The 27,376-nt window shown below is 41.5% G+C and overlaps 2 protein-coding genes and 1 non-coding gene across 10 annotated transcripts in view; 2 read left to right on the top strand and 1 right to left on the bottom strand.

The window, feature by feature from the left end:
* Positions 1-56: 56 nt before the first annotated feature.
* On the top strand, positions 57-18,847 carry ORC6 (origin recognition complex subunit 6). 2 transcript variants are annotated; one of them, XM_044761216.2, is made up of 8 exons: positions 127-332; positions 1,499-1,628; positions 10,271-10,434; positions 10,645-10,734; positions 11,981-12,093; positions 12,549-12,617; positions 13,245-13,409; positions 18,709-18,847. In XM_044761216.2, the coding sequence occupies exons 1-7, from the start codon at positions 268-270 to the stop codon at positions 13,370-13,372; spliced, it is 759 nt and encodes a 252-aa protein (XP_044617151.2). In that variant the 5' UTR covers positions 127-267; the 3' UTR covers positions 13,373-13,409; positions 18,709-18,847. The 2 variants fall into 2 exon arrangements, with proteins under 2 accessions (XP_014723476.3, XP_044617151.2); XM_014867990.3 differs by lacking the exon at positions 18,709-18,847 and having other exon boundaries at positions 57-332; positions 13,245-13,802.
* Positions 16,767-27,376, bottom strand: part of MYLK3 (myosin light chain kinase 3) — a 55,075-nt gene continuing 44,465 nt past the window's right edge. For all 7 annotated transcript variants that reach the window (XM_044761215.2, XM_070500624.1, XM_014867972.3 and 4 more), the window contains exons 10-13: positions 23,622-23,750; positions 22,321-22,473; positions 21,228-21,360; positions 16,767-20,049 (exon numbers count right to left, since the gene is read on the bottom strand). In XM_044761215.2, the coding sequence (XP_044617150.1) occupies positions 19,990-20,049; positions 21,228-21,360; positions 22,321-22,473; positions 23,622-23,750 (475 nt within the window). In that variant the 3' untranslated portion in view covers positions 16,767-19,989. The remainder of the gene's footprint in view (positions 20,050-21,227; positions 21,361-22,320; positions 22,474-23,621; positions 23,751-27,376) is intronic.
* On the top strand, positions 25,133-25,235 carry LOC123281902 (U6 spliceosomal RNA). The gene has a single exon (XR_006521700.1). It is a non-coding gene; the product is annotated as a U6 spliceosomal RNA (small nuclear RNA).

Consider the following 27,376-nt stretch of genomic DNA (forward strand, 5'->3'; position numbering starts at 1 on the left):
AAGCTACGTTAGACAATCTTGTCAAGAATGGAGGGACGGGGGGAGGGGGAGCAGCCCGCCCACCTTCGCCTGCGGGGCAGCGTGCCTTCGTGGTGCGCACGCGCAGAAGGGAGGCCACGCTTGGCTTGGGGGGCGGCCTCAGCTCCGCCTCCCGGCCAATCCAGAGGCAGCGGAGGGGTGGGGCCTGGCCCGCGCTGGCTGGCTCGGTGTCTGCGCGCGGGCTTCGTCGCGTCGCAGCTGTGCGCGTGAATCGCTTTTGTCCGCGCCATGGAGTCTGCGCTGATCCGGCGTTTAGCCCCGCGTCTGGGCATCGCCGAGCCCGGTGTGCTGAGGTGAGTCCGGCCGCGCACGCCTCAGCGGCCCTGGCCTCTCCTCAGACGAGGTCCGCGCCTTTCCCGCGCGACAGGCGGCGCCGGTGCCCGACGGGATTTGGCCCGCCTCAGGAAGACCTTCCCGGGCGCGGGCCCCAGGAGGTGGCGGGGGCCGCTGTCGACGTCCCTGGGAACAGCTGGCCCGGTGGGATGCTCGGCGGTGGGAAGGGGGAGAGTCGGAGAACCTGGGGCGCTGCAGATAGAGAGGGTCAGTTTGCAGCGGTGAACCAGACAGGTGGGGTACCAGGCCCCTGGAGGTCGCTGTCCGTGACCGCAGCAACCGCGCGGGAAACAAAAACGGCGGGGTCCCGGGACGGCTGCCTTTAATTGAAAAATCCAGGAACCGCCTCGGAGAGGGTGCTGTTTGTGCTTAGCCCCGAGTGACAGGAGATGCCAGCCGTGGGAGACGTGGGAGGAGCGGCCGGGCAGACACCGCAGCCTGTGCAAAGGCCCTGAGAGGGGAAGCACATTTCATGGTCCCAGGTTAGAAGTAAAGCCGTTGTAGCTAATGCGTGGAGAGCGGGGCCAGGCCTCGGCGGCCAGCTGGGGGAGGGAAGGGAGCTCTTCTGAAAAGATTTGCGGACAGACCTTCTGGACTCGGTAAGCATTTAGAATAGCGGTTCCCAAAGTGTGGTGCCTGGACCAGCAGCATCAGTATCATCTTGGCACTTGTTAGAAATGCAAATTCTTGGGCCCACCCCAGGCCTACTGATGAGAAACTCTCTGGGGATGGGCTCTAGCAATCTGTTTTCACAAGCCCCGAGGTGCTTGTCCTGTACCTTAGAGAACCACGAATTTTGAGGAAGGGGTAAAAAGGAGCCCTGCCAGGCTCTGTGATAGTTCCTACTTGTTCTAGTAAGAGAAGGACGAAAGAGGACTTGTGTTGTGCAGGAATCAAAGAACTTAACTTTTGCCTAAAAGCGCTTCAACACAGTGGTGTCTGGAGGCAGAGGGCTGGTTCTGTCTTACAGAGCCCTGTCCTGCCCAAGGCTGTGCGTTTCACTGCCGGCCCCACATGAGCTTGCATGGGACTTGGGCTCCGAGTGGAGTCCACCAGGCCGGACTCATTGTCTACCAACATAAACTTCTGGAAAAGAGATTGAGTGGACGTGTTGCCTTATAACCAGGAAAGCAGAGGAGTACTTGCGACTGTCCCAGGTGAAATGTATTGGCCTGTCTGCACATACCACGGAGACCAGCAATGCAGTCATGTGCCTGGACCTTGCGGCTTCCTGTATGGAGTGTCCTTTGGACAGGGTGAGTAGATCCCATTGAACATCTTAATAATCCAGTTTAACACTAGAGCTTAATCACACATTTTGTTTATTTATTTATTTTTATTGCAGTAACATTGGTTTATAACATTAGATAAATTTTGGGTGTACATCATTATATTGGGGAGATTACATCATGTTCACCACCGAAGACTAATTGCAATCCATCACCACACATGAGCCTAATCACCCCTTTTGCCCTCCCCCTCCCCCTGTGGTAACCACCAATCCAATCTCCATTGCTGTGTGTTTCTTTGTCGTTTTTATCTTCTATTTATGAGTGAGATCATATGGTATTTGACTTTCTCCCTCTGAGGTATTTTGCTTAGCATAATACACTCAAAGTCCATCCATGTTGTCACAAATGGCCGGATTTCGTCATTTCTTATGGCTGAGTAGTATTCCATCGTGTATAAATACCACATCTTCTTTATGCATTCATTCCCTGATGGGCACCTAGGTTGCTTCCAAGTCTTAGCTGTTGTGAATAATGCTGCAATGAACATTGGGGTGCATGTATCTTTATGCATTTGTGTTTTCAAGTTCTTTGGATAAATACCCAGCAGTGGGATAGCTGGATTATATGGTAGATCTATTCTTAATTTTCTGAGGATTCTCCATACTGTTTTCCATAGTGGCTGCACTCGTTTGCACTCCCACCAGCAGTGTACAAGGGTTCCCTTCTCTCCACATCCTCTCCAACACTGGTTGTTTCCTGTCCTGTTAATTATAGCCATTCTGACTGGAGTGAGGTGATACCTCACTGTAGTTTTGATTTGCATTTCCCTGATAGCTAATGATGTTGAGCATCTTTTCAGATGTCTGTTGGTCATCCATATATCTTCTTTGAGGAAATCTCTGTTCAGATCTTTTGCCCATTTTTTAATTGGGTTGTTGGTTTTTTTGTTGTTGAGCTGTATGAGTTCTTTGTGTATTTTGGATATTAACCCCTTATCTGATACATGGTTTGCACATATCTTCTCCCAATTGTTAGGTTGTCTTTTCATTTTGTTGATGGTTTCCTTTGCTGTGCAGAAGCTTTTTTGTTTGATGTAGTCCCATTTGCTCATTTTATCTTTTGTTTCCCTTGCACGGTCAGACATGGTACTTGAAAATATGCTGGTAAGACCGAGGTCAAAGAGCGTCCTGCCTATGTTTTCTTCTAGAAGTTTCATGGTTTTGGGTCTGACATTCAAGTCTTTAATCCATTTGAGTTGATTTTTGTGCATGGTGTAAGGGAATGGTCTACTTTCATTCTTTTGCGTGTGTCTGTCCAGTTCTCCCAACACCATTTATTGAACAGACTCTCCTTTCTCCATCGTATGCTCTTGGCTCCCTTGTGGAATATTAACTGTCCGTAAATGTGTGGGTTTATTTCTGGGCTCTCAGTTCTGTTCCATTGATCTGTGTGTCTGGTTTTGTGTCGTTACCATGCTGTTTTGGTTACTATGGCTTTGTAGTATATTTTGAAGTCAGGGAGTGTGTTATCTCCAGCTTTGTTCTTTTTTCTCAGGGTTCCTTTGGCTATTCGGGGTCTTCTGTTGTTCCATATAAATTCTAGGATTCTTTTTTCTATTTCTGTGAAAAATGTTGTTGGAACTTTGATGGGGATTGCATTGAATCAGTTGCTTTAGGAAGTATGGACATTTTGACCATGTTAATTCTTCCAATTGAAGAGCATGGAGTATCTTTCCATTTCTTTGTGTCTTCTTCAGTTTCTTTCAACAATGTTTTATAGTTTTCAGTGTACAGATCTTTCGTATCTTTGGTTAAGTTTATTCCTAGCTACTTTATTCTTTTTGTTGCAATTGTAAACGTGATTGTATTCTTAATTTCTCTTTCTGCTACTTTGTTTTTAGTGGATATAAACACAACTGATTTTTGTTCGTTGATTTTGTATTCTGCAACTTTACCGTATTCATTTATTATTTCTAAAAGTTTCTTGGTGGACTCTTTAGAGTTTTCTGTATATAAAATCGTGTTATCTGCAAATAGTGACAGTTTCACTTCTTCCTTTCCAATTTGGATCCCTTTTATTTCATTTTCTTGCCTGACTGCTCTGGCTAGGACTTCAACTACTATGTTAAATAAGAGTGGTGAAAGTGGGCATCCTTTTCTGGTTCCTGTTCTTAGAGGGATAGCTTTCAGTTTTTCTCCATTGAGAATGATATTAGCTGTGGTTTTCTCACATACGGCCTTTATTATTTTGAGGAACTTTACTTCTATACCCATTTTATTTAGAGTTTTTATCATAAATGGATGCTGTATCTTGTCAGATGCTTTCTCTGCATCTCTTGATGATCATATTATTTTTCTTTTTTCTTTTTTTGAGGAAGATTACCCCTGAGCTAAATGCTACCAATCCTCCTCTTTTTGCTGAGGAAGACTGGCCCTGAGCTGACATCTCTGCCTATCTTCCTCTACTTTCTGTGTGGGATGCCTGCCACAGCATGGCTTGCCAGACGGTGCCATGTCCACATCTGGGATCCGAACTGGCGAACCCCAGGCCACCAAAGCAGAACATGCAAACTTAATGGCTGCACCACTGGGCCAGCCCCGATCATGTAATTTTTATTCTTCATTGTGTTAATGTGGTGTTATCACGTTGATTGATTTGCGGATGTTGAACCATCCCTGCATCCCTGCAATGAAACCCACTTGATCATGGTATATGATCTTTTTAATGTATTGTATTTGATTTGCTAGTATTTTGTTGAGGATTTTTGCATCAATGTTCATCGGTGATATTGGCCTGTAATTTCCTTTTTTTGTCTTGTCCTTGTCTGGTTTTGGTATTAGGGTAATTTTAGCTTCATAGAATGAGTTAGGAAGCTTCCTCTCCTGTTAAATTTTTTGGAAGAGTTTGAGAAGGATAGGTATTAAGTCTTCTTTGAATGTCTGGTAGAATTCACCAAGGAAGCCATCTGGTCCTGGACTTTTATTTAGGGAGAGGTTTTTGATTACTGTTTGGATCTCCTTACTGGTAATTGGTCTATTCAAATTCTCTACTTCTTCTGGATTCAGTTTTGGAAGGTTGTATGATTCTAAGAATTTATCTGTTTCTTCTAGATTATCCAATTTGTTGATTGTATGGCTTTTTGTAGTATTCTCTTATAATCTTTTGTATTTCTAAGGTATCTGTTGTAATTTCTCCTCTTTCATTTCTGATTTTATTTATTTGAGCCTTCTTTTTTTTGGTGAGTCTAGATAAAGGTTTGTCAATTTTATCTTTTCAAGATCCAGCTCTTGGTTTCATTGATTTTTTTTATATTGTTTGTTTAGTCTCTATTTCATTCATTTCTGCTCTGATTTTCATTATTTCCTTCCTTCTACTGATTTTAGGCATTGTGTGTTCTTCTTTTTCCAGCTCCCTTAGGTGCACTGTTCAATTGTTTATTTGAGATTTTTCTTGTTTGTTGAGGTAGGCCTGAATTGCTATAAACTTTCCTCTTAGAACCACTTTTGCTGTGTCCCATAAATTTTGGTGTGTCATATTTTCATTTTTCTCCAGGTATTTTCTGAGTTCTCCTGTGATTTCTTCATTGAGCCAATCATTATTCAGTAGCTTTTTGTTTAGTCTCCACCTATTTGTGGCTTTTCTGATTTTCTTCCTGTAGTTGATTTCTAGTTTCTTACCATTGCAGTCAGAAAAGATGTTTGGTGTTATTTCAATCTTAAATTTATTGAGACTTGCTTTGTGGCCTGATATGTGATCAATCCTGGAGAATGTTCCATGTGCATTTGAAAAGAATGTGTATTCTGTGGTTTTGGGATGGAATGTTCTATATATATCCACTAAGTCCATCTGGTCTAATGTGTCATTTAAGGTCAGTGTTTCCTTATTGATCTGTTTGGATGATCTAGCCATTGGTATAACTGCAGTGTTAAAGTCCCTTGCTATTACTGTGTTACTATTACTCCTTTTATATTTCTTAATAATTGCTTTATATATTTGGGTGCTCCTATTTTGGATGTATAGATACTTACAAGTGTTATATCGTCTTGTTGGATTTTTCCCTTTATTGTTATGTAGTGCCCGTCTTTGTCTCTTGTTACAGTTTTTGTTTTAAAGTCTAATTTGTCTGATAAAAGTATTACTACCCCCGCTTTGTTTTCTTTGCCATTTGCATGGAGTATCTTTTTCCATCCCTTCACTTTCAGTTTGTGAGTGTCTTTATCTGTGAAGTATGTCTCTTGTATGCAGCATATATATGGGTCTTGTTTTCTTATCCAGTCGGCCACCCTATGCCTTTTGATTGGAGCATTTAGTCCATTGACATTTAAAGTAGCTATTGATAAGTATGTACTTATTACCATTTTGTTACCTTTCTACTGGGTGTTTTAGTAGTTCTTCTCTGTTCCTTTCTTTTACTCTCTTCCTTCGTGATTTGATGGTTTTCTTTAGTATTATGTTTGGGTTCCTTTCTCTTAATTTTTTGTATGTTTATTATAGCTTTCTGGTCTGTGATTACCATGAGGTTTATATATAATAACCTAAAAGTATAGCAGTTGATGGTCTCTTTAGTTTGATCTCTTGCTAAAAGCTCTACTCTTTTTTTTTTTTTTGAGGAAGATTAGCCCTGAGCTAACATCTGCTGCCAATCCTCCTCTTTTTGCCAAGGAAGACTGGCCCTGAGCTAACATCCATGCCCATCTTTCTCTACTTTATATGTAGGATGCCTACCACAGCATGGCCTGACAAGCCTTGCATAGGTCCGCACCCGGGATCCAAACTGGCGAATCCCGGGCTGCCAAAGCAGAACATATGAACTTAACCACTGCACCACCAGGCCAGTCCCAAAAGCTCTAATGTTTTCCTCACCTCCTCCAACATTTTATGTTTTTGATAGCATATCTAGCCTCTTTGTGTGTGTGTGTATCCATTACCCTCTTATTGTGGAAATAGGTAATTTTAGTACTTTTGTCTTTTGACCTTCATATTATCTTCAGAGGTGGTTGATCTGCTACCTTTACTGTATTTTTGCCTTTACCAGTGATTTTATTGCCCTTTTTTTTTTTTGATAATTTTCTTATTCCTATTTGTAGTCTTCTCTTTCCCACTTAAATACATCCCTTTAACATTTCTTGTAAGACTGGGTTCTTGGTGATAAAATCCTTTAGTTTTTGCTTGTCTGGGAAACTCTTTATCTCTCCTGCCATTCTGAATGATAACCTTGCCAGGTAGAGTATTCTTGGCTATAGGTTTTCTCCTTTCAACAATTTAAATATATCATGCCACTTCCTTCTATCCTGTAAGGTTTCTGCTGAGAAGTCAGCTGATAGTCTTATGGGCTTTCCTCTGTATGTAACTTGTTGTCCTTCTCTTGTGGCTTTTAGGTTTCTGTTTAATTCTTGTCATTTTAATTATAATGTGTCTTGGTGTGGGCCTCTTTCGGTTTATCTTGTTTGGTGCTTTCTATGCTTCCTGTACTTGGATGTCTGTTTCCTTCTATAGGTTAGGAAAGTTTTCAGCTATTATTTCTTCAAATAGAGTCTCTTCCCCTTTGTCTCTCTCTTCTCCTGGGACACCTATAACACAGATATTAATACACTTGATGCTGTTCCAGAGGTCCCTTCAACTGTTTCGTGCTTTTTAATTCTTTTTTCTTTTATCTGTTCGCCTTGAGTGATTTCCTTTAGTCTTTCTTTCCAGCTTGCTGATTCGTTCTTCTGTATCATTTACGGTGCTATTGAATCCCTGTAGTGAATTTTTCGTTTCCAGTATTGTATTCCTTATTTCTGACTTGTTCTTTTTTATATTTTCCAATTCTTTGTTGAAGTTCTCTCTGAGTTCATCCATTCTTCTAAGATCAGTGAGCATCCTTATGGCTTTTTTTTTAACTCTTTGTCAGGTAGATTGTTTATTTCTGTTTTGTTTAGTTTTTTATCTGCGGTTTTATCCTGGTCCCTTACTTGGAACGTATTCTTTTGCCTCCTCATTTTGCCTCTTACACTGTGCTTATATGTATGTATTAAGTAGGTCACCTACATCTCCTGATCTCAGAGAGGTGGCCTTATGTAAGAGATGCCTTATGAGGCCCAGCAGTGTTCTTTCCTCTCATCACCAGTTCCAAATGTTCTAGGGGTGTCCCCTGTGTGGGCTATGTGTGTCCTTCTGTTAGGGTTGCTCTTGCTGCAGGTGCCTGGAGAGGCTAGGCTGTCCCCCTGACTGGCTGGTTCTAATGCTCAGCTACAAGTGGCTGCTGTGTACCCATCAGTCACTTTATTGGGCATGGGGAGCCCCAGCACAGTTAGCTGCAAGGTCTAATAGCACATTCCTGTTGCAGTTTTTCTGTTAAGTGAGTAGGCCTCCAGCATGACTGTTTGCTAGGCTTAGGGGCTTACAATTCCTGTAGGCCTCTGGCCTACAAGGCTGTCATTAGCTCTCAGGATTGCAGCTGCGTGAGGCTGATCCCCTGGTGGCTATTTGAGAAGCACAAGTCTGCTGCAGTTGACAAGCCCCACTGCCCACTGGGCCACACACACCATCAACACAGTCCTGGCCCATGTGTGCACCCCAATCCCCTGAAGCAGACCCAGTCACCCCATTGCAGAGGCCCCAAATACTCCCACCTGCTCCTCACACATGCCCTGACCTGCAAAGGCGGACCCACTCATCTGGCTGCAGAGGATCCAGGCACCCTGCCTATGCAGGCCCACAAGTTGCCTGAGGGCTTGCTGTTGGGTGGGGCCAGTCCCTAGGGTGGGCTGCTGGCCCTGGCTGAGCTGGGTTAAATTGGTGCTCTAGAGGGTGGGGCAGACCCTGGGCTACCAGGCCAGGGGAAGAATTCCAATGACGTCTGCCAGTGTCTGTGTCAGCGTGCTTGTACTAGGTCACAATAATGGCTGTCACCAATGTCTCAGTCCCTGGAGAGGTCTCAGTTCTCACCAAGATGCACCCAGAGCCTATCAGGTGAGTCTCTTTTCAAGAAAGGAGTGTGCACCTTTTTTTCTGGTAATTTTAGGTTGCTTTCCAAAACAGGCGAATTTGTGCGTGGGCCCTATAAGACCCAGCTTTTTTTCACTTTTGTCCAATAGCTTTTCTGGGGGCATGCCCTGTTGTTAATAGCCAGCAAAGCCAGGTATTATGACACTTGTCTAGGTTATGATGAGTCCAAAAGAGACTTACTGTGGTAATGCTCCCTGCTCAGATCCCCCACGCCTCCAGAGAAGGCTGCGTGCCTTAGGATTGCCCCTGGCCGGCCATGAAGCACTGCAGCTTGTGAAGGTGGCTTTTTTTCTCTTCAGAAGGAATTTCTGCCTCTTCTACCTCAGTTGGATCTGTCCCTTGTTGCAGGAGTTCTTTTTATCCAGTTTTCACTTCTCTCTCAGGGGTAATTGTTCCAAGAGTAGTTGTAGATTGGTTGTGTCTGTGAGAGGAGGTGAGTTCAGAGTCCGCCTACCCTGCCATCTTGACACCAACCTCCAGTCATACATTTTAATTTCTGGTTGGATTAGACCCTGTCAAAACTCTTGTGTTTTAGAATTTTCCTGGCTATTATCATATGTTATTATTTTAGATGAATTTTAAAACCATTTTGTTGAGTTGGAGAAAAGAGTTTTGCAACATTCTTTTTACTCGTTACTGTCTAGTTTCCCTGGCCATGTCTTTCTTTACTCAAAGCTATCTTCCATGTTGCTGCTAGCATCATCCTCCTAAAGCAGATACTTTAAAGTTCATGTATATTTTTCTTCCTGTGTCACAGTGGTTGCAAGCACAAGCTATGGAGTCTGGAAGATTCACATGTTGAGACCAAATCTCAACAGCACCAGTTACTTAGTTCTGTGAACCTCCAGTTTCCCCATCCATAAAGTGGGGATTAGAACATCCATTTCGCTGGATTATTGTGAGAGTTAAACAATATACTGTATGTACATGCTTAACACAGCACTTGTCACATAATGATGCACTAATTAAATGGTGTTGTTAAAAACACCATTGGCTCCCCATTACCATCAAACTGTCCAGCCTTTCTTGAATGCTAACCTCAAGCTACACTATTCACTTAACAAACCATGCATTTCAGTGACTGATGGCTTTGTAAATGCAACAACTTTTTTTTTTTCAACCTGGAATGCTCTTCTGGCAAGCTGCTATTTGTCTTACATGACCCTGCCTTCCTGTTACATCCTTTATGAAGCTTTCTCTGACTCTCCCAGGCAGAGTGGATTTCCCTGTTACTGATCCTCCTGTTTCTCTCCCAGTTTCCCTCTCCTCTCCCTTTCCCTCCTCCACACATTCACCCTCCCCACCCCTCCCCCACTCCTTTCCTCCTTCCTTTTCCCAATGAACTGTATGTTGGCACTTTTGTTGCAAAACAGGTGACCATCTATGCGTCTCCTGTTTTTTTACTCACAGCTTGGCCGTAGTACACTATGTTGTTTTTTAAATTATCCATGGAGATGCATGACTGCCTTTCTAAAGTATGAGCTCCTTGAGAGCAATATTTGACTCTGCCTGACATGATTACTGATTTTTGACTGAATGAAGCTCAGCTGTTAGGTAGAGGGACTTGTCACAGAATTAATTTATTTTAAAAAGTTGACTCATTAAACAAGTGTTTAAGGGCACTGTTGTATAGAATCTATGATATTTATGATTCGTGTGTATTTTTTCTTTTCAAGGCTTATTTAATTAAACTTTCTGGTTTGAACAAGAAGGTCTATCAGAGCTGTCTTAAGTCTTTTGAATGTTTACTGGGCCTGAATTCAAATATTGGGATGAGAGACCTGGCTGTACAGTTTAGCTGTACAGAAGCAGTGAACATGGCTTCAAAGATACTACAAAGGTATGAGGCATGAAGAACCTTAACTGAAAACTTATACTGATACATAAAATTATTCAATGTCCTGTTAATTTTTAGTCATAAAAAAATAACATGCTGAAGTGACAGAGTGCATATGTCATGCATTTAAATAGCTTATAATTTCTAATTTTCATTTCAGTCCTTTTGAAATAATATTTTCTAACAATTCCGCAAATTGCTGCTTTCCCTCAGCTATGAGTCCAGTCTTCCACAAACACAGCAAGTGGATCTTGACTTATCCAGGCCACTTTTCACCACGGCTGCACTACTCTCGGCATGCAAGTGAGTGCCTTTTAACCTTCAGAAAAGTCCACAATTTACAAATAGATTTCTCATTCCCAAAGAATACTTCTAATTAGTTTATTTCAACTCGGAGCATATTTTCTCATAAAAAATAACATTTGGAATAGTGGCCGAGTGACCAGATTCTGAGTTTACCTCACAATATAGCTGACAACTTGGATCTAGTGTTGCCAGAAGTCCACTTGCCAAGTGGAAGCCATATACGTGAGTTGGGTATTCTGATTTCAGGGTCTACCTTTATAAGTGATGAAATCTGTCATTAAAACAGTGGTCGTTTGTGATTTTCCAGTCATTTTTTTTTTTTGAAAAGTACTGATCACAACTGTTTTTAAAGTAGTTTATAAACATCTCAGTGATAAATTCTTACATCTGAATCTTAAAATTTTGGGTTATCTATGTATGTACTGAAATGTTACCCTGGAAATATTAGCAATTGTTACCTCTGTCTAAAGGTGTCTTGTTTTATCTTACTGGAAAACTCTTTAGAAAACAAAATGTAGTTGGCTGTTAAATAATAGGTTTCTTACTACCCAGCCACTAATTTTGGTGTGTTTGGCTCTATTAGCTACATACCTAGGAGCAATTAATTGACATTAATCGAAAATGTCCCTTTAATTCAACAAAGGTATGTGTATATGGGGAGGGAGTATGACTGCTATTGTAGAAAACGATATTGACAAGGAATTCCACTTTTGAAACTAAATTACAGTAGCAAAGTAAGGTTTGAATGGGTCTGTTATCCTAAATAAGAAGTTTGTTTTGTATTTTTCATTGGTGGTTGTGGTGGAGTTTATTAGGAGAGGTTTTTGGTGAGGAGACGGTGGTTTACATTCCTGTAGTATAAATGGAAGCACCATGGGTTAAAGTGAATTGAACAATTAAAAGTGCTATGATTGTCATTCAACAAATTAGTAACATCTGAGATTTACTAAGAAAAAGTTGTATAAGGCATGAAGCACCGTAGCAAATGTCTTTTATGTGCATCATTTGTTACATAACAGATCCTATGTGCATTTTTGACTCTCTCAATCTAATAAACAACTAAATAAATAGCTTTAAAAGGCTGATTTTCATGGTTGTAGCTAATGGCATATGTTTGAAATAAAGGGAAAACTAGACAGTTGGGTTCTTCATAAAGCATGGTGGGAAGGAAGTGGACAATCTGGTTGACCAGGGAAGATAACTACTGGTCTTACAAACCGTAATTTATCAAATTATTTTGTAGGCTTCTAAAGCTAAAGGTGGATAAAAATAAAATGGTAGCCACATCTGGTGTAAAAAAAGCCATATTTGATCGACTTTGTAAACAATTAGACAAGATTGGGCAGCTGATGGACAGTGAGTATTCATTCTTATTTCAAGAATGTATATTTGAAAATGTAAACCTGCTGGTAAAAGTCTGATATTTCCAAACTTGCAAAATGGCTTCTTTCTGAATTCTGTATTTGATGTGGACCAGAAAAGTTTTAGAAAATTATTTTTTCTATCTTTCAATAAAGTTGCTTAATAACTTTTAAAAACCTGTTATTCTATGAATCCATGCCTGGAAAATAGATTCTCTTTTAACATGCTCTAATGTTAAATGCCACCCTCCACATGCATACGTTGGAATAGAGGTGAGTCTCCAGTCTGACAAGAGACGCCAAAGGGAAGAGCAAGAGCATGTGCCTTCTCCTTATTCTAGTATTGGTCAGTCAAGGTATCTGATTTTTATTTGTGATCCAAAATATGCCCAAATACTAAAATTGAGGATAGGGGAAAATTAACCTGATGACATTTTTTTTTCCTTAAAGGAGCGCCTAGAGATTCAGTTACTTCACCACAGAAGAAAAAGAAGATGATGGTTGAACCTCCAGCAGAAGGTAAGGCGTGCTAACACTGGACGGACACTGAAGTCAGTGCAATGGATCAGTGTAGCGTGGGTTTAATACAGTATTGCTTTAGCAGCTTGCCTGACAAGGATCTTAATAAATCCTGACAATTAATCATTGGATAAGACCAGTTTTCCAAGCTGTCATTTACGGAAGTTAGCAGAAGTATTGTATAATTCAGTACACATCTGAAGCCCAACTGCTTACCTTCAAATCCTGCTTTACCGCCTACTGGCTGTGTGATTTTAGGAAAGTCACTTAATTTCTGTGAGCCTCAATTTCCTAATCTTTAAAATGTGATTAATATTGGCACCTACTTCAAAGAATTGCATTGAGGGTTAACTGACATAATACTATTAAACTACTTGGTTCAGTGCCTGTCAAGCACAAGATAGGTGCTTGATGAACGCTCCCTGTTAGCAGGATGTCTTGGAATGCTTGGAGTATGAGAGAGAGCAAAAAACTGACGTGTTACCTGCTGTTTCCACTTTTCATTTCGGTATCTTATTCCCTATTACCTTAATTAATTAAAGTAGACACTTTAAACAAGTTTCCTTTTTTATTATCTCATTTATAAACATAAGAATTTTGAAAGACTTTTGAAAAATTTTTTCACAGAAACAGAGAAGGTGGTAGAGATCCCACATAAACCTCAGAAAGATGAAGATCTGACACAGGATTATGAAGAGTGGAAAAGGAAAATTTTGGAAAATGCTGCCAGAGCACGAAAGGCTCCCGCAGAGTGACCTCAGCTTCCAGACCGCCATGTGCTATAAACCCACAGTACGTCCGCCTCCTCAACAAGGACATGAGGGTTTTGGAATCTGTTTTAACTTTTAGAACTAGGATCCTGACTATTGCCTTAATAGCATAGAAGCCAGCCCGGGGCTGAGTTCTGGGAAGCAGGCTGCCCCTGAGGTGGGCAACAAATCCATTAGATCAGTCATTTTGGTGTAGCCTTGGCTCCCCACAGGTCTGCACTGTCCTACAAAATGGAATTGGAGTCATTTTGCTCTTTTGTTTTAAGCAAAAAACAGTCCCTTGTCCTATCCAAAATATAAAATTCAGGCTGAATGGAGTCTTAGGGATTTTACTTAGGTTTTTGTGTAAGTTGCTTGGTTTGACGAAATCAATATATGGTACAGTCTAAGTTAATAAATGTTATTTTTATATGCATTCAAGTTGCCCTTGTCATCAGTTTTGGGGGAATCCTTGCTATTTCAAAAGCTGTCTACTCTAGCAGGAAAAAAGCCCCAAGTGCTGCACACTGAACCATACTGTTCCCTGGAGCACAGACTCTTGTCGACTTCCTGAGCTTAACCCTGCTTAGCCACTTAGCACCTGTGACACCTTGAGCAAATTAATTAACTTCTTCATGCCTTATCTGTAACAGGACTAAAAACAGTGTCTACCTCATAGAATAATTTGGAGCAGCATCTGAGCTAATACATGTAAAGCATTTAGCACAGAACCTGGTATAAGTATTTAGTAAATATTCGAATAGAGAGAGAAACTCCTATATAGCGGTCTCACATAATGAAGTATAATTAGCATTAACATCATTAAAAAATCAAATGGACCAAGGTTTATTTTCTTTGATATCCACATACTGAAAAACATAACCTTATTAAATACTGCTTATTTTAAAACTATGGGAAAGGGTCTTCTATGGAAGATAAAAAGTTGCTATGAGCTCTAAGGCATCGTGCCAGACATGATTTTAACTAAAATAAAGAATACATAATCTAATTAAATATTTCCATGAAGAATGCAATAAAGTGATTACATCCAAATTTTAAAAACCTTTCAGAATGGTATCACTAATACTAGTTGTTGCCTTTTATCTGCTATAAGTAAGGCATAATACCTGCTGCATAGACCTGAGTGCTAAAGGAGTGATTTCTTTTTTCTTTTTTTAAAGATTTTATTTTTTTCCTTTTTCTCCCCAACCCCCCCCCCCGCCCTGGGTACATAGTTGTATATTCTTCGTTGTGGGTCCTTCTGGTTGTGGCATGTGGGACGCTGCCTCAGCGTGGCTTGATGAGCAGTGCCGTGTCTGCCCCCAGGATTCGAACCAACGAAACACTGGGCCGCCTGCAGCAGAGCGCGCAAACTTAACCACTTGGCCACGGGGCCAGCCCCCTAAAGGAGTGATTTCTTTTTCCTCTGCCCGTTTTATGTCTAGATGCTTAGTAGGCTAAGGCTGAAGAAATGCCACAATCAAATTGTTCCCAACACAGGAGAATGTCTGGCCAGCCCTGTGGTAGAGGGGAATGACTCTGAGCTTTGGAACCACACACATACACTGGCCCTTAAATTCTGACTCTGCCACTTATACCCTAAGGAAATTTCAAAACCTTAAAGAGCCTCAGTTTCCGCATTTATAAAATGGAGATATTTATCTACCTTGTGAGGATTAAAGGTAATATTTATGAAGTGCATGGCACTTAGAAGGCATTCACTAAACAGGAGTTCTTGTTAGTACTTTGATCTAAAATGGATAAGTGAGTCTTTTCCTCATTTATTTTAAGAAGGTGTATAATTTGTTTTTATTTGGTGCCAAGATTTAAATTTTTAGCTTTGGGTCAAAAGCCATCTACTCATCACCAGGTAAAATTAAGCACATTCGCTTTTTCTTTAATTGTAAAATATACATGAAATTTACCATCTTAACTATTTTAAGTGTACAGTCAGTAGTGTTAAGTACATTCACATTGTTATGCAACCAATCTCAGCAACTCTTCATCTCATGTAGCTGACTGTACCCATTAAACTCATTAAGCTCCCATTTCCCCGTCTTCCAGACCCTGGTAACATCTATTCTAGTTTCTGTCTCTATGAATTTGACTACTGTAGGTAACCTCATGTAAGTGGAATCAGTCTTTTTGTGACTGGTTTATTTCACTTAGCATAATGTCCTTAAGCTTCATTCGTGTTGTAACATGTGTCAGAATTTCCTTCCTTTTTAAGGCTAAATAATATTCCATGTACAAATATAACACATTATGTTTATCCATTCATCTGTCAGTGGACACCTGAATTGCTTCCACCTTTTAGCTATTGTGAATAATGCTGCTGTGAACATGGATGTACAAATATTTCTTTGAGACTCTGCTTTCAGTTCTTGTGGATATATGCCCAGAAGTGGGATTTGCTAGATCATATGCTAATTCTATTTTTAAATTTTTTAGGAACCACCATACTATTTTCCATAGCAGCTCCACCATATAACATTCCCACCAACAGTACACAAGCGTTTTCTCCACAATTTCTGCACATCCTCGCCAACATTTATCTTTTGGACACTTTTGTTATTTTCTGATTTTGTTTTTTGGAGGAAGATTAGCCCTGAGCTAACCACTGTCAATCCTCCTCTTTTTGCTAAGGAAGGCTGGCCCTGAGCTAACATCCGTGCCCGTCTTCCTCTACTTTATACGTGGGACGCCTACCACAGCATGGCTTGCCAAGCGGTGCCATGTCCAAACCAGGATCTGAACCGGCGAACCCTGGGCCGCCGAAGTGGAACATGCACACTTAACTGCTGCACCACCAGGCCAGCCCCCTATTTTCTGATTTTTTGATAGTAGTCATCCTCATGGGTGTGAGGTGGTATCTCATTGTGGTTTTGATTTGCATTTCCCTAGTGAATAGTAAGCACTTTTTCAAATGCTGTTGGCCATTTGTATATCTTCTATGGAAAATGTTTATTCAAGTCTTTTGTCCATTTTTGAATCAGACTGTTTTGTTGTTGAGTTGTAGGAGTTATATAGTCTAGGTATTAACCTCTTATCACATATATGATTTGCAAATATTTTCTCCCATTTATTAATTTGTCTTTTCACTGCTGAGTCCATGAGAATAAATTATAAGTACTATTTGTGACTTTCTTTTCCCTTTATACCTTTAAAGCAGGTCATGGTAATTATTTTGAGGATCTGGAACGTAGTAGGTACTTGTTTATTTCTTAAATTAGTTGGGGAGTGGGGGATTGCCTTAAAGCAACCTTATCCAAATGCCCTCCTAGGGCAGGAATTCTTGCTATAACAATTTTCCATCACATTCACACTCCGAGGGATGGGAGCTTACTACTTAGTGAGTCTGCTGTTTCAGAACTGTTCTAAAGACTTTTTGGAAGCTCAGTTCTTTAAGCTCATGGTTTATTTAACTGATTTAAAAAACTTCTTTATCATGAAAGTTTTCAAATATATACAACAGTAAAGAGGACAGTATGATGAAAGCCCACATGGATCACCTAGACCCAACAGTTAACAAGATTTTGCCACACTTGCTTAACTATATCTCCTTTTCTCCTGAAGTCATTTAACCTACATTATAACCACATTGCCATTATCATACCTCACAAAATTAATAGAAATTCTTTCTATCATCAAGTATGCAATTTAGAATGATATATCCGTGGGATGTCTCTAAAACATCTTTTTATTGTTTGTGTGCTCCAATCAGGGTCAAAACAAAGTCCATACTTGATATTGGGTTGCTAATTTTTAATTATAAAAGCAATACATGCTCATGTAAAAAAAAATTCAAATGATTCAGAAAGTTTATAAAGTGAAAAGCGGAATTCCCCCTCCCCATCACCCACTTTCCACACCCCAATGTTAAGCTTCTTGTATACCCTAGAACATTTCAATGCACATATAAGCATGTATCTCTCCACAAACGGGACAATGCCATGTATATGGTTTATAATTTTTTGTAATGAAAAGATGGTTGTCGGCACATCTAGGTCTATCTCTAACAGCTGCAAGTTATTACCCTAAATGGATGTGGCAAAAGTTATTGGACTAAACCCATACTGATAGGCATATATGTAAGTTGGTTTCATTGGGCCGTTAGCAACAGTGCTACAGTGAACATCATTTTGCATGAATCTCTGTCCACTTGTTCCATTATTGCTGAGGAATGAATTTCTAGAAATGGAATTGCTGGGTGATAGTGTGGGCATGACTTTTATTGGGATACCTATCTGTCAAAAGTGGAAGAATTCTATTTTCCCCATACCCTCATCAATCTGATAGGTGAAAAAAGTGGGTCCTGACTACGTTTTAGAGTTTCTCTGCCCCACAATTTCCAATGACTGTTCATACAAATGGAAAAGTCCCTTTAGAAATAGTTGATACCGGCACAGTTGCAATCTAAAAATTTTTTGAGCTAAGTATACACCAGCAAAGTAGAGAACTAAAAATATCCAGAAAGTTGAAGCTTCATAAAAGCTCCCTTGAAATTTCAGATAAAGGAGGCTGAAATCCACATTACCAGTCAATTGTGTGGGTCTGACCCAAACAAACCCCTCAAGGGGGCTTTGGAAAGAAGTTGTTTCTCTAGGTAAAGAATAACAGCATATAGGGAAAGAAGAAAATTTGATAAAAAGATTCTCCCTGTATCTGCCCCGTCCAGGGGAAGCCACTAACCACATGTGACCATTGAGCACTTAAAATGTGGCTAATGCAGTCGCAGGGCGAACTTCTAATTTTACTTAATTTTAATTAAATGTAAAAATGGACACAATTCAATTAGAAAACACTTAAGATGTTTTGAACTTGAGTATGTGAGTATATCTTTCTACAGTAAATTATATGAAATCTAAGTATAAATTAAGTATGTCTCATGAAAACCTAGCATCTGAATTGAAATGTATTTTAACTAAAATACACACGAGATTTTGGAGACTTAGTATGAAAAAAAGAATTTATCAATAATTTTTATGTTGATTATATATTGAAATAATGTTTTTTATTTATTGTGTTAAATCATTAAAATTAATTTAACCAGGGTTTTTTTAGAGGAGCTATTGGAAATCTTTAAATTATGTATATGGCTCATATTATATTTGTCAGACAGTGCTGCTCTAGATTGGGATAACTAACCATACATTTTTCTGGAGAGAAGATTCATAGCATTCCCAAGAATCTGAAGGCTCAGGGAGAGTAGGAATCGCCCTACTAGGTAGAACTATATTTCTCTACCTTCTTCTGGAGGCTGCCCTCAGAACTTTTTAAGAGGATTAACTGATGCTTTAAAATGAAGCATTTTATAAATCACTGTTCCTCTCTCATGACAGGGACAGTCCCAGCAGCCATCTCTTCTGACGTTCATTGACTCACTGGCCAGTTTGGAGCAGGCCTGGCCGTGCTGGTCCTGAAAATCTTAGCTCCTGACAAGGGTTTGTTCTCCAGAGGAAAGTGACCACATGAGAACTGCAGCAGCGGGATTAGCCTCTCCACCTTCTGCCTCCCTCCCCACACCCATGTCCTCTGCCCAAAAAAAGGTCTATATTTGGACAAAAATCCTGAAAAGCTGTGCAACTGTTGCATGGCTAGTTAAAAGTAAGTACTCCAACTAAAACTGCTGACCTGAGAAGGTTGTGAGAATAGCACAAAAATCAGGTTAGAAGGGAGGAAGTTAAAAGAATTGCTTACTTTCTCATAATAAAGCACTCTGTGTTAATCATTTTATGTTAGTTAAATGACAACATTGAAAGTGGTTATCCTTAATGAAGAAGTTGGAGAGCAGTTTTCCTTTATTGTCTCATGATGTTTCATTCTGTTTCTCCCAGAAAGCTGAATATCATTACATTCTTATCTCTCTTTCACATATTGCATATCAGTTTCCAGACTTCCTAGACCGTAGATTCATAACTGAGGAAGGGGATCAGGAGAGAGACTGCCAATATCAGGACAGGGCAGAATTAGGAAAGGGTGGAGGTGTGTATAGATTTTAACAGCACATTCGAAATGATCATTGTTGTGATTTAGCCATGACACTTGGTATACTTTGAAATTTCAAACACTATTAAAGGATGCACATTTTGATCCTCAAAAAGGAGCACAAGTAAAAACAAGTTTGAGGATCACTGCCCTAAATCCACGTTGCTTTACACAACAGTGGAGTAGCACAATAAAACGTCAGCTCACACTTGAGCAAATCAAAATTCTAGGAATTCTTTGTACTGGAAGAGATAATTCTGAATAACGTGCCCCTATGTAATAGTCTATTGAGCTCTTTAATCCAAGTGTGTCTAGAATTTAAACTTAACAGATGCAAAGTAAAAGCTTTTCTACCTACCTAAAGCGTGCCTACACTTACCGCCAAAAGTAGGGATACTTGAAAAGTCAACACAGCACTTCAACTTAGTGATCTTATAAGGCAGAAAAAAGCTCTTAGGTCACTTTCCTTACAGCCACTTTTCACCCACAATTCTGGAAGGCAACAGCCATAACCTTTTTTTACAAAATAAGTGGAATCAACATCAGTAAAAGGCCAGATGATTTAAAATCTTGAGTCATCACTTCACCACCGGTCTCAATAATTGCTGGGCCCGTGGGGGCAGCAACGTTGAGGATTAGGGACAAGTTGGAAATTTCCTTAATCTGTTGGCAGCAGTCACCACATAGAAGTGTTTCTTGAGGTAAGGAGAGAAAAAGAGGAAAAAAGCATATTTTTAGACCAATTGTTTTAAGAAGAAACAATAAAAGGACTTAAGCAAGTTTAGCCACTTGGGTTTGTTTAAAACTGATAACCTAAAGGGGAGAACAAGATTCTAGCAAAATCGGGGTGGAACAGTTAGAGGACTTTCAGGGGCATGTTTGGAGCAAGTATGAAATGAGAACTGTCACCTGCCGTTTCACATAAGAAACAAAGCACCTGGAACAGTGTTCTTCCAATTGTGCTTCACAACCCACCAGCAGGACAGGAAATCAAATTGCTGGGTTATGACCAGCATTTTTTTGCGTGAAACCAAGGATCACAGACTAGAAAATAATAGAGTGCATCACACTCTCTGAACCAAACGTGATATTTGTGTTTCATATATGTGTGTACATGCACATGTGTACCTGTGCACTGGCTCTCTAGGTGAAGTGTTTTGTTTTTGTGTTTCACTGAGGATTTGAGTCAATATCAAATGTTGGAAAACCACTTCCCTGGAAGACAATTGCTTTATTTTTTTAAAGAGCAGGTCTTTTTGTTTTGTTTGTTTTCTCCAAAGCCCCAGTACACAGTTGTAAGTCCTTCTAGTTCTGCGATGTGGGACACTGCCTCAGCATGGCTTGATGTGCTGTGCTAGGTCCGGCCCAGGATCTGAACCAGCCAACCCTGGGCCGCCGAAGCAGAGCCTCGAACTTAACCACTATGCCACTGGGCCAGCCCCAGGACAATTGTTTTGAAGACAGATTTTATGTCCATGGTACCCAAGAGTTCCATTGTAAACAAAATTATAAAGCTTTTAAAGTCTCATAGGGCTCTCCCAGCTCCTATTTCTGAGTGTGGAGGAGTCAGACCTCAGGCCACAAACAGTTGGTTCAGAGTGCTTCTCTGCCGTCGTTGGGAACATACACTCAAACTTTGTTCTGTCACTTCAAGTGTCCACATAAGTATGAACTAAATCCCACTTTCATGCCAGTCATTTTTGGTCTGTGGCACTTTTTAATCAAGCTAACAGGTTTTGACATAAGAGAGGTGGTTTTTTTCCCCTAAATAATCTCTCTATTTAGAATCAAAATGTAAGTAAAAACGTAGCTACAATTCTTTTAAAGGACATATTAAGAGACAAATGCTGCCTTTCCTAAAAGAAAAAGATACCTTCCATTTCCTCTGAGCCATGTATTTTTGCAGCAATAGTTGGGATTTGAGACGAACTTTGGATTCTGAAGCTTTGGCGGGCAAATTATTCAACCATTCATGTTTCAGGCACTGTGTGGCACTCATTCTGCAGCTGCGAAATCAAACAGCATTGAGACTTTTAGTTGGGGTTGCCTTTTCTGGTTGTCTAAAAATTTGTTCAATTAGCTAGGAAGCCTGAGTCAGTAGAACAGATTAACTGTTGAGGCAGATTCATGCTGCTCACTAAAAAGGGCACCCCGTCCTGCCTAAAATTCTCCTTAAAAGTGCAAGAAAGTCGTCAGCAACATGTTCCCTGCCGTCTACAGAGGGAATGTATCCCAGGGATTAATCACCACCTCCCAGAGAGAGCTGGGGCATCAAGGAGGGCAGTAGGAAGGCCAGCTGCGCCTGGAATTGCTCTGAAGCAAAAGAACATGAGCCTCAAAAGAAGCCCATCTCTCCTTCCAGAGAATAATGTCAACTTATTCATCTGAAATAGAAATATATTTTCTCTCACATCACTTTTCACAATCGGAAGAAACAAAACACAGTAAAGGCCAGGGGACTACAAGCTGTCTCAGAGCCCAGACTGGTGGGCCTTGCCTGGGCCGCCTGCAGTTACTCCCATATGTCTCAGTTCCAAAAAACTCAATGGCCCAGCCCAGGACCTTGATATAGCTCCTGAAAACAAAGTGGCCTTCATCACCAATAAGTCAAGTTTTCTGGCTTTTATTCTGGGAAATAATTGCATATCTCAACTTTTTCTCAGCATTAGCCTATTAAAAGTGATAACTTGGAAATAGGACTAATTTGTTAATATGATCCTTTCTAAAACTCTATCTAGGTTATGCTCCTAGTTGTTTGTTTTTTAATTGATTTCCCTTGTCCTCTTCCCTGTTATCTTTTTTACTCCAAAGAAGCAGCAGACTAAGAAATCCTGGACAGAACTGGTCCACAGGAAGGAAGGACTGTTAGCTTCAGCAGCTGAGCCCAGCACCAGCCTGATCTTCATGGCACCCAGGTCAGTGGTCACCATCAGAATGGATCATGGGTGACAAGCAAGAAAAGGTACCTCTTCTCTTTGACCAGCAACCGGGAGACAAAGTCCTTGGCCTCCTCCGAAAGCCCTTCAAAGCTGTCAGCATCGAAATCCCAGTTGCAGTTCACAATGAAATTCATGGTCTCTGCATCTGTTTCCCCCAGAAATGGGGACAAACCACTGAGTCTACAGAAGAGAGAAAGGACTGTCAGTGTGCGGAAGCCACATCTGCCAACGTGCATCAAGAACTAACCAGAACCCATTACTCCACAGGAGATAGTCCAGTGCCTTCAGCTAGGGAAGGAAGTGGAAGGATTGAAAAATTGAAGGCAGGAACAGTGTTTGAATAAATCCTCCATCATGCTCACCTCTTTTCCCCTTACTCTGAAGTAAAGAGTAAGTTGGAGCCCAATCCAATATGTCTGTTTTTCAGGTGCCTATTGACTTAATTTACAAATAGCATGTCCCTGAGATAGCCAGGCTGGTTTAGATACTACCCAGGCCTCAGGGGCCAAAGGAAAACTGGCTCTATTAGGTTCCTCTAGAGTAAGGGTGGAAAGACACGACTGGCCTTGGGCCTCAAGTTTCCCCACCTGGTGCAGCACAACCATATAAGTGCAGGGAGACCGGGTAGCAGTTACACCATAATGGTCAGACCGGAAGCAAAGCACGACTTTGTTGGGCTTCTGAGGAAATAGCCAAGGGAAATCCACAGCTGGAGAGGGAGGAGGATATTTAGACTGCACAGATCCCCTCTCAGTCCATCCTAACTCTGCTTCCTCAGCCCACAGAAAACAGGGAGCACAGGGCAGGAGGGACAAGGTAAGATGGTGCCACAGACAGTGTCCTGCCTGCCATCCCCTCTCCTTGCCCTTTCAGTGCACTCCAGCCCCACTTGTACCGCAGCACTTGCATTTCTTTGCCAGAGGCCTTTCTCTCCAGTAGAAGCTGCTTAATCCACCCAGAAGTTCCAGGGAATTAATGCCCCGGGATCAGCCCACAAGCAGTAATTGATAAGAGTTGGTGTGTAGATACTCCAACTTCCTCGCCTCTCAGATGGAATAACTGAGGGGGGTGGGGAGGGTTCCATGATGGAACCCAGAGTTCCCGCGCAGGCTTAAAACTCCAGTTGCCCACAGTGGTTCTGGCTCTATAACACATGTTTCACTGGCTGCCTGCCTTCCCCGTCTCACTTCCCCACTCCTCTGTTGGTGTTTCCTAGGAACACCTTCCCGGTAAACTGCTCACACTCAAATTTTTGCTGCTTCTAAGGATACTGAAACTAAGACAGATGGCCCCCGTCCCCACTGGGAGCCAGGACCCTGGGCACTCACAGCATGTAGGTGATGACCCCCATACTCCACATGTCCGTAGGGAATGAGACAAACTCATAATTGACGACTTCCGGGGCCAGGAACTCAGGAGTACCGAAGTTCACCTTTAGCTTCTCCCGAGGCTTGTACCTGGAGAGGGAGGGTGCAGAGGACCATGGGAGTGAACCCTGGGATAAGATGTGGATCCTGGGACTAACTCCTGGTGGGAGCTAGACATTCCCCAACCCTTCCTGTCAGCCATGTTGTCTGGACCTCACAACCCACCACACATGTGGTTTACTGGGGAATCATCACACCCACAGGCCCCAAATTCAGACTTTCCTAAGTCATTGGGGAGAATCAGAAAAACACAGTCCTCTTCCTCCTCTAGGCATTCACAATCTGAAAAGGAGAGAAGATCAATATACACTTATGCCTCACTTAACAACAGGGATATGTTCTGAGAAATGCATCGTTAGGTGATTTCTCATGGTGTGAACATCATATAGCGTACTTATACAAACCTAGATGGGATAGCCTACTACATGCGTAGGCTTTTTGGTACTAATCTTATGGGACCACCATCATATACACAGTGTGTCATTGACGGAAACGTCATTATGCGGCACATGACTGTACCTTATTCAACATGTAGCCACATGAATGAGCACAAACAAATCAGGTAGAAGCTGTGCGTGGAGGACTGCTCTGCTGGTGTGTGCAATGTGATTGGAGGGATGACAGTAAGAATTCCAAAAAGAAGAAAAATGCTCAACATCATTAATCATCAGGGAATGCAAATCAAAACCACAATGAGATATCACTTCATACCATCAGGACAGCTACTATAAAAAAGCAAGAACAAAACAGAAAGTAGCAAGCGTTAGCTAGGAGGTGGAACTTGGAACCCTTACTGGGAATGTAAAATGGTGCAGTTGCTGTGGAAAACAGTACAGCAGCTCCTTACACTGTATGATCCAACAGTCCACTTCTGGGCACATGTCCAAAAGAAGTGGGCACAGAGCCTTGAAGAGATGTTTGTACACCCGTCTTCATAGCAGCATTGTTCACAAAAGCCAAAGGTGGAAGCCACCCAAGAGTCAATGGCAAGTGAATGGATAAGCAAAATGTGATATAGATATACAATGGAATATTTTCAGCCTTAAAAAGGAAGGAAATTCTGACACATGCTGCAACATGGATGAACCTCAAGGACATTAGGCTACATGAAATAAACCAGTCACAAAAAGACAAATACTGGCTCACTTCAGCAGCACATATATTAAAATTAGAACAATACACAGGGCCGGCCCCTGGCCGAGAGGTTAAGTTCGCGTGCTCTGCTTCAGCGGCCCAGGGTTTTGCCAGTTTGGATCCTGGGTGCGGGCATGGCACTGCTCATCAAGCCATGCTGAAGTGGCATCCCACATGCCACAACTAGAAGGACCTACAACTAAAATATACAACTACGTACTGGGCGGCTTTGGGGAGAAGAAGAAGGGGGAAAAAATGATTGGCAATAGATCTTAGCTCAGGGGCCAATCCTAAAAAAAAACAATTGGAAAGATACAGAGAAGATTAGCACAGCCCCTGCGCAACGATGACACACAAATTCGTGAAGCGTTCCGTATTTTTGGATTTTAATTAGTCTATGGGTGGTGAACATTATGTAACCTACACAGAAATCGAAATAGAATGATGTACACCTGAAATTTATACAATATAAGCCAATGTTACTGCAATTTAAAAAAAGATAATACTGTATGATTCCACTTTGATGAGGTACCTAGAGTAGTCAGATTCAGAGACAGAAAGGAAAATGATGGTGCTAGGGCTGGAGGCAGAAGGCAAATGAGGAGTTATTGTTTAAGGGGTATAGAGTTTCAGTTTTGCAAGATGAAAAGAGTTGTCGAGATTGGTTGCACAACAATGTGAACATACTTAAACACTACTGAACTAATCTTAAAAATTGTCAAGATGGTAAATTTTATGTTATGTGTATTTTACACAATTACAAAGAGAAAAAGAATTAGAAAAAGGGTTCTGGACATGAAGGTTCAGGAAGGCTGGGAAGAGGGTTGATGGCTGAATGGGAAAGGGGTTGATGAAAGGTGGTTTTTAGAGTCGCTCTTGAAGGAGAAGAAGGTCTCTAGTTAAAATTTAATGGTCAGCAACCAAGACGTCCTTTGATGAGGTGAGTAAATAAACAAACTGTGGTCCATCCAGACAATGGAATAGTATTGGGTGCTGAAAAGAAATGAGCTATCCAGCCTGAAGACATGGGAGAACCTTAAATGCACATGACTGAGCGAAAAAAGCCAGTCTGAAAAGGCTTCAAACTGTAGGATTCCAAATACATGACACTCTGGAAAAGGCAAAACCATAGAGACAGTAAACATATCCATGGTTGCCAGAGGTTAGGGAGGAGGGAGAGATGGATAGGCAAAGCACAGAGGATTTTTAGGGCAGTGAAAATATTCTGTCTGATGCTGGAATGGTGAATACATGTCATTACACATTTGTCCAAACCCACAGAATGTCCAACACCAAGAGCGAACCTCAATGCAAACATGGACTTGGGGTGGTTATGATGTCAATGGAGGTTCATCAGCGGTGACAATGGGGGAGGCTTTACATGTGTGGGGGCAGAGGGTATATGGGAAATCTCTGTTCTTTCCCCCTCAATTTTTCTGTGAACCTAAAACTGCTTTTAAAAACCAAAAGTGTTAATAAAAAAAAATTTAATGGGCACTTCCTATTTGCCGGGAACCGTGCTGAAAGTTTTATATATGTAAACTTTTCATCCTCACAACAGCCCTATGAAGTAGTAAAGATTATTGTCCCCATTTTACAGATGAGACAATTGAGAAATAGAGAAGAATAAAATGAATATTCTGCCAATGTGCCCTGATTCCCTTAACCAGGGAAGTAAGTTTTCAAAATGCATTCTCGTCTCTTCCAAATTCGCTGAGAGCCAGGCAGGTGCAGACTTGGGGGAACACAGCCAACACCCAGCCAGTGACAGAGCAAGAAGGATCACCTCAACGGCCGTGTTGTGGAGGGACATCAGGGAGGGGAAGAGAGGGCGAGCCCTCCTGTGGCAGCCCGCCACTCCCCTAAACTGGCAACTGACCCGAGACTCAGGGCCAAGGACCCAAACTGAGAGGAACAGCCTTTCCCCTTAGGAGAGAAAACCCAGGCTCTCAGTCCCTGGAAGCCACACTCCCAGGATGCATTATGTTTCCACGGCTTCACCCGCCTCATACCTACATCCTGTATCATGTGACTGTAGTTTCTCCCACTAGAGGTGACATATATTGCCCCAATCCACTGATGCTGGGCTTGGCCATGTGAGTTGCTTTGGCCAATGGAATGTGGGTGCAAGTGACAGTAGGCCAAGTCCAAACTAGGCCATAGGAGCTTGCCCTCTTGCTCCTCTGCCAACACCCTGAGAAGAGACTGGGAGACACGTGGAGCAGACCTGTCCTCACTGACCTGCGTCTTGGATCCAAGCACAGCTCAATTCAGCCAAGATCAGTGACTCCCAACCAGTGGTATGGGGGCAAATGTTTAACAACCAGTTATCTGATTTTTTTTAAAAGTGCTGATTTGTAGCATTTGCCAGTTTCTGTGGTGTAAATACTTATTTCACTGTACCATCACAGTTGATTTCAAAGTATCACATGATGTCACCAAATGCAGAGTAGAGATTCGCCATAGCACACCATTCTATAGTATCTCCACCATACAGATACAATAGATATAAATAACCTCAT

Source organism: Equus asinus, chromosome 28, assembly GCF_041296235.1.
Source record: "Equus asinus isolate D_3611 breed Donkey chromosome 28, EquAss-T2T_v2, whole genome shotgun sequence".
Taxonomy (NCBI): Eukaryota; Metazoa; Chordata; class Mammalia; order Perissodactyla; family Equidae; genus Equus; species Equus asinus.

Coding starts and splice junctions, on each gene's coding strand:
- ORC6 (XM_014867990.3), top strand. CDS start 268: ATGGAGTCTGCGCTGATCCGGCGTTTAGCCCCGCGTCTGGGCATCGCC. Junction 10,435..10,644: donor GCTTCAAAGATACTACAAAG/GTATGAGGCATG, acceptor GCTTTCCCTCAG/CTATGAGTCCAGTCTTCCAC. Junction 10,735..11,980: donor GCACTACTCTCGGCATGCAA/GTGAGTGCCTTT, acceptor ATTATTTTGTAG/GCTTCTAAAGCTAAAGGTGG.